Below are 12,377 nucleotides of genomic sequence, written 5' to 3'. Positions count from 1 at the left end.
TGCTTTGTTGCAAGTACTTTTGCTGTATTCCCAAGGAAAGGATTAGTATCAGTGCCTTGTTCAGGAAGAAACAATTATGACAAAATTGTTAGTGTGGTTTCAACTTCAGAACTCATTTTCAGCATTACCAGCCTGGCCTACTGCTGCCTTTCTTTTTTTTTAGAGTGATGTGGGGTAGAGTGGGGAAGAGGAATGTAATAGTTAACTCCCTAAACTGCTAAGCTTGGACGGCTGACAGGTAGCTACACAGTTTTATCTTCTTTACTGAGTAAACAAACTCCAGAACAGGAATCAGCAGCTGCTGCACTAATACCAATCGTATGCTGTGAGAGAATTTTTTCTAATGGCATGCATCCGGATCTGTGTAATGCCAAAACCCAAGAGCCTCAGTATCTTGAAAAACACATCTGTGAAAAGTAATTGTCCTATTAACAACAACAGTTGATTAATGGCAACTTGCCTCTCTGGGAGGCAGCATCTCACAGCAACTCTTAAGTTTTGTTTTGCACACTTCACCTTTAATAGGAGAAAGAAAAAATATAACTCAGTACAACCACCCTTCAGATCTGACTTGGATGTGATGTGGCTCATTGGTTAGAGAGAGATCAATGGGCCATGAATGAAAACTCTCTGAAGGCTGACGGCTTAAAGCCAGAAGAGATCTTTCCATTTCATTGTAGGAGTAAATCCATCTTTCAGCATTAAAGTTTTTGCAACTTCTGACCTGTGACTGTTAAATGACCACATAAAAGTAGTAAAAGATTGTCTTTAAGAAACTGTGTTTGTTCAGAAGTTTGTAATCTTTTCTCTTGGAAGTAGCCCTTGCTACTGTCTGACACTTTGTATTATGACCTACAAACTACAACTATCTCCTAAAGAACAGGATTAATCCTAACTGGATACTACTACTAATACTAATGGATAACTTTCCAAGCCTATTACCTCTACAAATTTCAGATACAGGAATTGGTACAGAAGTCTGAATTTGTTGCAGAAAGTTCTGACACATTATTTATTTTGATCCCAAATTACAATGAAACTCACCTTTTTCATATCCTTGAAATTTTAATTAAGAAACATCAAAATTTAGCATCATTAGTTTTAAGGAAATGCATAAATGTTTCCAGAGCTAAGACGCTTCATCACAGCTTAATAAAATGACCAAACTGTTTTGCTTCAAATTAGTTCAATATTAAATTGTACTTAACAAATGCAGTTCCTTTTTCCATGAAGCTGTAGCACATAAGCATCATGTGACATTTCTCTCATTGGGCCAGGGTGCTATTGTAAAGAAATATCCGAGTGGTGAGTTTGATAAAAACCAAAACCACACTGCTGAATGGATGTATAGCTTTAGAGGATGTAATGCCGTATTCTTGCAGAAAATGTTGTGAGGTTGTGAAAATCTTTTCCAATTAAAATAAAAGTCTGAGAAAAATATCCTAAATAAACCTGATGGTGACACAAAGAAGTAGCAGCCAATACCTTACAATCAGAGCAGTACATTTTTTTCTTTTGTACGGCTGGATATGGATATGATATAATTCTTCTGTCAGAACTCAGTTGCCTGTAGCAAAGGTCAGGTGTGAATTTAAGGGGATTACTTAAAAACCATACCTTGAGCTTCACCTATAAACCTCTGGATAATTGTACTAAACTTTCCGGTTCTGTGAGAACCGATTTTCCTCACTCATGAATACAAATGAAATATTCTTATTATAAGGAAAAGAAGTGTGTACACAAGATGAGGATAACTAATTCTTAAAGTGTTACTAAAAAGCTTTTAAACAGCTCACACTTGATTTCTTCTAGGGAACTGTTAGGCTACTGTTTTCCCCTAATGCAATAGGCTTCACTCACTTTTCAGAAGTTTTTTTGAATGTTTCTCAATTGTAAGGTCTGATTTGAGCCAATCTTATCTGCTGGTTTGTCATGTTTGTGTTCCTCATTTCATATCCCTAGCCAAGCTTCACTTCACTGCTTGTTTGCAGAGCCACACATTGGGCAGCTGCTTGCTTCCCTACCTGTTTCCATTTGCTATTGTTTTAGGCATCGTCACTCCATTACCTGCTCCTGTAATCATCCTGTAATTCATCCTGTCTTTGTTATCTGAGCTTCATGCTGCTTTTCTTGCTGTGATGACTAGTCTAGCAAACTCCCACAGCTCTGCTCGTCGGTCATTGTATCATGTTTTAGGAGGACTCATGTAATATTGAGTCTTCTAGCTCACAGGAGGCTTTTAAACACTTTTGCTTAAAATATCTTGCAGGAAAGTTGAAGCTCACAAGAAATGCAGAGGTCATCTTTTCTCGCTTAAACCTTAAGAAGACTTTTATTCACATTGTACTGCCCTTGTTGTCCCGAGGTCTTACAATTGCATTTTCTAAGGCCGGGAGACTCATCCCAGGTACATTAACACAATTATTTGGGCCAGATATATGCACACTATTACAAATACAATCTCATTTTATAATTTTATGACAGAACTAACTCAATAGAGCTAACTCTGAAGAGCAGTAACAACACAACAAATGTAAAAAAATCACATTTCACGTAATCCTTTCCATTAATCTCCCCTCCATGAGCACTGCACTTCTTTTCCAGCCTTATATTCCTTCCTCTGCCATTCCTTGAGGAAAGAGAGAAGAGATGTTTTCCTTTCACTTTAGCCCTTTCTTATCGGGTTCATATTCATGTATGTCATCATAGAGCAGATATGCCTGTGTACAGTATCTAATTTTATCAACATAGACTGCATATAGCTTCAGACTAAAAATAGGTAAGAAAATACAGTTGCAGATTCACTGGATCACTTGTTATATAGTACATCCTAGTTATTGCACCAGCTGTGCAAATTCTAGATCTAGAAAAAAAGGCTATGAAAGTTATGATTTATATAAAACTCCAGTTAGAAATCTGAGCAGAAAAAATTAAAGCTGTCCATGTTGCAATTTCCTGCTTTGGGTCAGGACTTCATGTACCCAAAACCGGAGATTTTTGATTAAAATTAAATGTAAGGGTTTTGACAGTTAGAGTTGTATTGCATCAAAGAAATTTCATATTTTCAGGGGATGAAGAGCTCCCAGTGGTTTTCATATTCTCAGTAGTTTTAATGCTCTTTTCCTACAGTGAAAACATCACAGGCCCATGGCTTACTAGGCTCAGGAGGAGACCACCAGATTTCCAAACAAGGTTCTAATAAAATCACTTTCTGGAATTAGCAAGAATGGTTGAGATTTTTTAATGAAATTTAATTTTTTAGCACACTAACTAAGATATGCCTCCCTTGTTTCAATTCAAAGTTTCTATTGAATTCTTTGCTCCTAAATGAAGAGAAGGAAAAAAGGCCTTTATGAAAACACATGGTTCTGATTGACAGATACATCCTGCCTCTGTAGAGCAGAGGTCTGTATTAGAAACCTCTATAATCCACTGTGACAATGGCTACTATTATTATTTTCTTATACCTTCCTATACTTGTCCTCATTTTTGGGGGGAGTGGGAGGCAGATACCATGGCTGGCCTGCAATATTATGTTCATTAGGTCACTTAGCTTATTATATTCTTAATTACAGAAATTACTTGGAAGTATCTAGCATAGTATAGGGGTACTGCGAATGAGAATACTGAGACACTTTTTTCCAGTCATGTTGAAGCATTTGTGCTAAAAGAAATAATGTAAGAGAGACTATATTGGAAGTATAGGTTTTTCAAGTGCATAATTTGTCCTGCTTCCTAGTAAGCTGTTCCTGCTGTTCCTTTTCAGCTACACTCTAGAAAGTGGGTGTTAGAATATTTGTAAATCAGTGTTTTAGAACAGACAGGGGTTTTCGATCTACTAAAAGCAAAGTCAATTAAAAGCCACACTCTTATCTGAAAAAACACCCCAGCTATCTGAGGTTAATGGAAACTTTAAAATTAATGGTAGCACAATAGTTTCCCTAACTGAATATGATCTCTCTTTAGTTCACAAATAAGACAGAAAAGATGAGATACAGTGAGTTCTCTATCCCTTTCTTACCCTGCTGACACTGAGAAGGATAGGTCTACATGCTCCAGAAGACTGGACCTCCAAAATGCTGGAACACATATAGAATAACTAAAACTTCTCACCCCTAATCTTCTTACATTCACTTCGCTCATCCATGTCAGTCTTTTCATGTGTACTCTCTATTCCTCCATGTCCTTCTGTTCTCAGTCTTTCTTTTGAACTCATTCCTTCCTTATTTGCAAATAGGAAGCACCTATTTACTGAACAGCTGAAAATCTGAAGTGTGACATCTGCATTGACATGATCTGTGATTTCTCTTAAAAAAAATGGTGTATGGACATCACCTTTTTTGAAGACTTATGGCAGCCCTCCTGTCTGATCTCACAGTCTACACAAAGGGGCTCCTGGGCCATCCTTCCTAAATACTTGAAAAGCAGGGGCCAGGTTGCATACCATTTTATTATTATTATTGTCCAGTGACAGTCAGAATCTGGTGGATGTGCATAACAGTCTGAACTCTCTTGAACCTATTAAGTGTCTGGTAGATTATTTGAATATGATCTACAATTCCTATGGATATAAGTAACTTCTGAAAGTCACACTGCAAACATAGCCGAAAGGAACACAATTGCCCATTTCCTGTTTTGAATACTCAGTGCTAAGACATCAGCCATATAAAATTAGCATATATAACAATCAAAACATCATCTAAAAATTCTGTGTACAAAATAAACAGATTTTTTTGAATACTTTCAGTGCCTCAGCTTTATAATGCTGTTTTGATTATAAAATTTATAACATTTTTGAGTGATAAATTTGCAGAAGAAATGGTTTCATCTTCTGAGTCTTCACCACAGATGTGTGCAGGTAACTAATGTAGCATAAAGTGAGTACTTGGATTATTATTTTTTTTTTAACACCCTGGATTCACAATTTCACTTTGTGTTTCACGCAATTGTGGCAGGAAATTTGGAGCAGCAGGTAAAGCCGGCCACCCCAACCCCAGTTGGATGGAAATATCCATTCCCTTGCCAGGGAACATCAGTGCTTCTGGAGCTATAGCCTTGGCATGATATACTGCCGATGCCAAAGCTGACAGCAAGTCTCCATCATACATCACCTGCGTGCGGGGTTGAGAGTGTGGCCTCCCGCCGTGCGCCCCGCACCAAGGCCACCTCACGGCCGCCGGACACAGTCCACACCACCGTCGCCTAGGCTTCGAATAGCATCAGGAAACACGCGGCGAGGCCAGCCGGAGGAGAACTACATTTCCCAAGAGCCTCCGCGCCCCCGGGCCGACGCGATTGGTCAGATCCAGAGCCCATCAGCGGGGAGGAGGTGGGCAGCGGTGCCGCAGGTGCGCGCCGGCGGAGGGCAGCGGCTGAGTGGCGGGGGGAACATGGCGCTGAGTACCAGGGCACCGCGGCGGTTATTGCTGCGCTTGCCGTCCGGGAGCTGCCTCCTCCTCTTGCTGCTGCTTCTTCTCTGCGGCCAGCTAGGGGGAGGACAGAAAAAGAAGGAGGTAGAAACGTTCGCTTCTTTCACCATCGCGCTAGGCTGAGGCGCTGGGGTTGCCCCATGCGCTGCCTCCCCCTTGTCAGCTCCTCGGGCACCCGCGGCGTCCCCCTCCGCCAGGCTCCCTGAGCCCGGCTTGCCCCGCTCTCCTCCCGTCGCGGCGCCAGCCGCCCTCTTGCTCCGCGGTCTCGTCTCTACTCTTTTCCCTCCCCAGCGCGGAGGGGGCGCCGCTGGCCCTGCCCCGCCGAAGATGGCCGGCAGCGTCTCCAGGGCAGCGGGAGGCAGCGCTGCTGCGAGAGTGCGCAGCGCCGGGTTCGCGGTCCCCAGTGTGATGTCCCAGCCCAGGCGGTTGCCATTTGTGTTGGGCCTTTAACTCCCGGGTTTTGAGCAAATGAAGGCGAGGAGCACCGTGCTGCACTCGGCTGGCCTCCGTGGTGGGCCTCGGGTGCCTCTGCAGCCAGCCGAGGGTGAGGAGCGCTGGCCTGCGGCGAGGCGTTAGGAGAATGATGTTAAATCCCGTGTTTGTGGTGGAAAAATAAAATACATGCCTTAAGTTAATAAGACTGAAGCTATGGCAGCAGGTGTGTGCACGTACGGTGTGGGTGCTGGTACTCTCTTCAGGATGACTTCTGGGTAGGAGAGATCTGGAGGATGGGGCAATTGTAACTGTTTTGGTAGCAAAAATCTGTCTTCAGCATTTAGAAAGGGAATGTGAAGAAATGCATAGTGTAAGTATTACTTGTCCAGTTTCAGTGCTACTAGATCTTACAACACTTCGCTCCCTAGCTTGTCCTCGTTTTCAGGCCAGGTTGTCATATAGCGAGTGCTAGGCCAATCAGTACAGTCTCTTTACAGCTGCTCTGTAACTTTGCATAGGGGAGGGGATAACTGTACTGAACTGTAGAATTTTTTGTTACTTTGCAGCTGTTAGTGTTGCCAGAGAACTTGTGCTTTGTGATGGTGGAAGAGCGGGAAGGAACAATTTTGCTAACAGGTCCTCTCTTTGAACTATCTGCTCATATAGGAGAATGATTAAAAATTTGTTTGGTTTTCCATTAAAGAACTCTGTAGGTTACTTAGGCTTATTGGCCAAAGAAGTAAAATGAGGGATCACAGAGAAGGAGGTGCTGATGTCTTTCCTCTGGTGTCTAGTGACATGACTTGAGGGCATGGCTTAAAGCTGTCTCAGTAGAAGTTTAGATTGGATATTAGGAAAAAGTTTTTACTGAGAGGCTGGTCAAGCACTGTAACATCTCCACAGGGAAGTGGTCATGGCTTATCAGTGTTCAAGAATTTTTTGAACAATGGTTTTAGGTATATGATTTAGCTTGTAGGTTGCCCTGTGTAGATCAGTGATCCTTCTGAGTCCTTTCCAACTCAGGATATTCTGTGATTTTAAAAGACCAAATTTAGTATGCAAAATCCTTATTTAAATGTGTAAATAGCAGTGTGACTCTGTGATCTTCCCAGATTTAAGTAATAACCTGAACGTTGAGCTAAATCCCTTGGGTATCAATGTAAAAAACATAAGCCTTTACTCCGTACGTTCTCTTTTCTACTCTCTCTGGTAAGAGTAGATAGTAATGTGTTGCTCTTCTGCTGCTATAATTAACTTATTTTCAAAACTTTCTTAATATATACATTTTTCAATAAAATGTGTTTAATGTTCATTCTCTTGTACTGTGATGTGCTGGCATTGCAACGTTTGTTGACCCTTTCATAGGGAGTGCCAGCTGTGCTAGCGAGATAGCTGAAGCTTTCTTACAGTAAGCAGCTTAGAAGTAGCACTTTAAAACTGTTCCGAGTAAAATTATATGAATTGAAAGAGCACAGCGTCTTGTGCTATAACAGTACTGTCCAGAAGTACAGTGGTAAAAGGCAAAGATAGTGGAGATTACATGTGTAAAGTGAACCCAAGTTCTATGCAAAGACTGGTAAAATTGCCATAGCTTTCATGGAAGTTGGAAAAATTGTTGGACATACAGTGAATTGTTTTGAAGTGAACACCCAAGGGCTAATGTAGCAGGGTTAAAATGTATATCTTGTGAAATAAAAAGAATTCACATCTCTGTTTCCTCTTTCCCATTTGATTTGAGTGTATCTTTATTGGAGTGGTTGTCTGGAAAGAGGTTAAGGGTTAGAGAAAGGAAACTTCTTTCCCAGTCAGCTTGAAAATGAGAAGAACTTGTTAAAACTGGAGCTTAAGCAAAGAAACTATACTTGGTGACAGCAATTATTTCTTTTTTTTTTTTAAATTTTTTATTTTTTAACATTGACTACCTAGAGAAGTATGCATGAAGTCTGAATGAGGTCTCTGGATCAGTTCAGTTGTATGAGCATCAAAGGTGGAAATAATGACTTTGCAGAAAGGAGAGGACTGAGTTAAGGTATTAGATGTTTTGAAGGACTTACTGGTAGAGGAAAACGAATGTGGAAATGAGAGAACATTAGTGTAACTTTTTGTGTTGATTGTTAAAACACTATGTTATAGCTGTGTTTAGAGTGGAAAATATGTAAGTTCTTAAATGACTAAAATACTTTTCCTGTGCTGTAAAATATGCTTAATGATAACTAAAGAAACTTTCTTCTCTGACAAATTACTGAAAAGTGCTGAGATCCACGTTAGATTTGATTAGATTTGTACAAATGTAAATAACTATTAAATAATGTATTTTAATTAGTTGATGATTAGTCATCGGTGTAATAGAAGCTATTTCTAGAGTGTCCATCTGAATATGTAAGCATACAAACATTCCTACTGCTTCTCTTTAATCCTGTTGTTCACTTTCCTGTATTGTGAACACCCATGGCAGCCTTCACCACCGAGGAGATAAACAGAAAACATTGGACTGTCTTAAAATGACCACAGATAAAATGTAATAATTTGGAAGTTAGATGAAGAGCAATCCTGTATCTTTCTTCCATGCCTCATGTGTAAGAGCTAACTGGATTTGAAGGCTGCTTTTATGATTTTAATTCTGGTGTTGAGCAGTACCTTTATTTAAAGTGAAGTAAAAAAAAAAGTAACCTGGTTATGGAATAGCAGCAAGTAACTCAGTAAGAAGTGTTCTGTTGGAAACTATATTCATCATGCTTGAAAATAATAATACACTGTTTCCGCAGCGTTTGAGGTAATATATTTGTATTAACATACATGCATTTTCTGTAAGGCATGTTCCCAAGCATGTTTTGAATCTTTTAATGTATCTTATGCAAATTCGAAGTAGGTAAAGACCAGTAAAGTTTGAAAGGAATCAATGAGAATATTACACTTTGAAATATACCACTTGGCTTTTTATTATAAATTGCTTTGCATGGGCAGTTTAAGTACATAAGATTTCTTTTTTTGACTGAAGCATGTAGAAGGAGGACATTGGGTTTGCAATATTAAAAGCTTTTCTCATAGAAGATAAAGTTTATTTTTGAGCTTTCTTGTAGATGATTCAGAAGCTTAGTTAAATCCCTGATAGGCAATTGGAGTAGCTATTTTTCTGTAGGTAAGTTTGTCGTTACTGTGAAATCTAGCATAGGAAGGCTATCTGTGTAGACCAACATATCAGCTTCATCAAGTTGAAATATCTTGTTGAGCTTAAAACTACTCAAAAAGATGCTGATGATATATAACAGCATTGTAGTAATTTACTCTTCTGCAACATTAGTTTCTGTAATGCCTTAGTTTGTGCTGAGTATTTTTGAAGTATTTCAGGTCTTGTATCTCTATCACTGTTCCTTACATTTTCCTTCCTGTGTTTCTCACCCTTTTCACAGCTGGGTGTACAAGTTAATGACAGTTGTGAGAAAATGTAGAAGATAGAGTTGGAAGGATGATCTAACTGATCCTTTATCCCAAAGCTCAACATTGCTTTTATTGCTCCTGACAAATGTCTAACTGATGTGCCCTTAGAAGTCTTCAGTTGTGGTGACGTTACAACTTCCTTAGGTAAACTATTACTGTGTCTTACTGTTAAAAGTTCCCCCCCCCCCCCCAAAGGTCTAACCTAAATTTCTATCTGTTCAGTCCCTACACTTTTGAGCTCATTGTTTTTTTTTGTCCTCATCATGGCCATAAAGAGCAGATTTTTTTTTTTTTTTTTATATATACTCATCTGTATTTAGACAGGGACTAAAAGTAGCTTTTTGATATTTTTTCCAGTCCCCCCTCCCACTCCCCCATATAAATAGAAGCAACTGTGGTTTTTGTTTTTTTTTTTTAAGGCTTTAAGTATTAAATGTGATAATTTACCTCAGAGTATCTTCAGTTGTGAACATACTTTCCACTGTTTTATGTGAAATCAACTGGGATAGATTGGCAGTATCCTCTTGTTACTGCACCCTGTGTTCTTGTTTTCCTTTGGGGTTTACATAATCCCAACTTGTTTATTCAAGGTTATTAATGATTATTACCATGTTTCTTCCCTTGGAGCCAGAATAGTACCTTCTGCTTTACAGTACCTTTCCTAGTCTAATTTGTGGTAGTATTTCACCATGAATGTAGCAGTGGTTGCCCCTTCAGAGCTAGTCTGTTGCTGCAGAATGAAAAGGGCACTGCTTAGTTTCATCCTGTTTCCTGATGCTGTTTTCAGTGATCTGTAGTATTCTTTCCTTCTGATCAATGTTCTGCCTGCATATTTAATTGAAAGAAAAAAAACTATAAGAAACGTGGTAGAGCAAGTAGAGAAAAAGAAAAGAAGATGACGTATGATGAATGAGTAGTGTTCAGCATAGATTCGATGGCACACGTAATATGAGACACATTCTTGATTGATTTCTCAGGATGTCTGATATTACTTCAACAAAATAATGATAATGAGAACTTAAGTTTCTTATATTCATCTATTGAAAATAGGTATTATCATTGATCTTGAATATAAAGGCTTCTTACTTTAAAATTTTGGTTTTGGTCTTCAGACTGTGGAGCACTGCATGTCTTTGCTTTTGAAATAGCATGCAGGAAAATGTTTGGCAGTTACACTAAATCTAGGCTTCTCTTAAAAAACTTAATTGCAAACTGTGATGTGGGAAAGGTTGAACCTGTGAAGGAAAACTTAGTCCTGGCTATAGATTTGGCTTCAAGCCATTTTTGAAGACTGCATTTTAAGTACAGGGTTTGTATCCATTTATGTAATATGCCATTTCATCTGTTGTTGCAGTAGAGAGAGAAGGGTTTTTTTCAAAGCTCTGAAGCTTTAAAATAACTGTCCTGGGTTTTAAGTGAAATAACAGTAATAAGACATGCCTGAAAAATGTAAAATTTTTTGTAAATGCAGTTCTGAACGTTTTTCTCTACTCTGCCCTAAAAAGAAGAGTGAAAAAAATGTGTTTGCAAGAATTTCTATTTTTCTGCTTATTTTTACAAGCAGCAAAACCCCTCATATCTCTTCTATTCCTAGGTAATTAAAGCTTTAAAGAAACTTAAAATTAACTAGCAGTTCTTATATAGAAAACCTTGATGTGTTCAGTGATTGCATACGATAAGTGAAATAAAGGATGCTTACAGCAGCCTGATAGCATTTTGTAATTGGATTACTGAAAGTTTTCTGTCCCAGGTATCTCCATTTAGCATCTTTGCTGTCATAAGACAGATCAGTGGCATAATTGATCTCTTCCCCTGTTCTGTTCTATAACTGTTTATATAGCACATCCTGTGCAAATGCATGGAAAATACAGATTGTATTTGTTTGAGTTCTAAGTGCTCTGGAAAAATCAGTTGGTACAATTACAGTGGGAAAGCACTGGCAGTTGGTTTCTTTTCTTTTTTTGTGTGTGTGGTTTTTTATGTTTTTTTTTTTTTTGTTACTGTTTTGGATTTTCAGTTTTGTTCTTTTAATTTCTAAAACCACTTTGAAGGTCACATTTTATTGGCTAAGGAACTGATCAGAACTAAAAAAAGGAACTTTACCTGGTATTTGTTTTAGGCCTCTTGCTCTAATAAATCTGAAAGTAGGCATAATACAAAAAGTATTATATTTTCAACTAATGCTATGTGACATTATTAGACATATAGAAAAATATCTTCTTTAATGTTTGGCTTGTATACCAAAATGTAATAACTACCTTTTGTTAAGACTTCCAGTAATGAGGGATTGCCATGAAATAAATTGAAAGCTGCATGTGAAATAGAGAAACTCATATTTTTGTATGCTATTATTACAAGTCCTTCACATTCAAAGAAAGATAAAACAAACTGATACTTGCATTGAATGGATTGCTTTTCTTATGATGGAATTACACAAAAAAAAACCCAACTATTTGATGACAAAAAGAATCTGAGAAATTTGAGATGGAAAAGATTTGCACACTTGCCAGTGCAGGCTTATTCATATAAAAATTCTTCATGATTGCTCCAGTGGTGACAGGACTTCTATCATTTTTCTGGGGAGACTGTTCTCCCGTGTAATAGGATTTATGGATAGTTAGGACTTTTTTTTCTTCTTCTGATTGTATCCAATAATACCATTTTGGAATACCCCAAGTTCTTCTTCTTTTCTTTTCAGCAGTTGCAATCATTAACCTAATTATGCCATCTCATTCCTTTTTCTTGTTCTTTTCGTTTGAATCTAAAGCAACTTACTATTGAATTTCAGACGTATTGGCCATTAAGGTTTAGCAGAGTCTGTGTTGCATAGAATATTTGTACAAGTTCATAAGTGGTAATTAAAGTTGTGCAGTCCCTTTGTGGAATGACCTTTTGAACTCAAAATTTCTTTCAGTGTTACAGGCTATAGCATCTGCCACTTGAAGGATAAAAACTATTTTCTGCTCTGCTTTTTAATAATTTCATATTACTGTTGCTATCTGCATGTTCAGTTACTTTCCTTATCCAGTTGCCTCACATAGGCCAAGTATGACAGGGTCTAGTTCTGAATCTTGC

The 12,377-nt window shown here is 38.4% G+C and overlaps 1 protein-coding gene across 1 annotated transcript in view; it reads left to right on the top strand.

The window, feature by feature from the left end:
• Window positions 1-5,311: 5,311 nt before the first annotated feature.
• The window catches only part of TUSC3 (tumor suppressor candidate 3), a 120,260-nt gene continuing 113,194 nt past the window's right edge, over window positions 5,312-12,377 (top strand). The window contains exon 1 of the mRNA XM_062641253.1: window positions 5,312-5,513. Within this exon, the coding sequence (XP_062497237.1) occupies window positions 5,391-5,513 (123 nt within the window). The 5' untranslated portion in view covers window positions 5,312-5,390. The remainder of the gene's footprint in view (window positions 5,514-12,377) is intronic.

This window comes from Pezoporus occidentalis, unplaced genomic scaffold (genome assembly GCF_034315485.1).
Source record: "Pezoporus occidentalis ecotype Australia unplaced genomic scaffold, CSIRO_AGI_Poc_V1 ctg1, whole genome shotgun sequence".
NCBI lineage: Eukaryota > Metazoa > Chordata > Aves > Psittaciformes > Psittacidae > Pezoporus > Pezoporus occidentalis.
The sequence above is the reverse complement of the archived record's forward strand: the minus strand, read 5'-3'. Positions and strand labels throughout refer to the sequence as shown.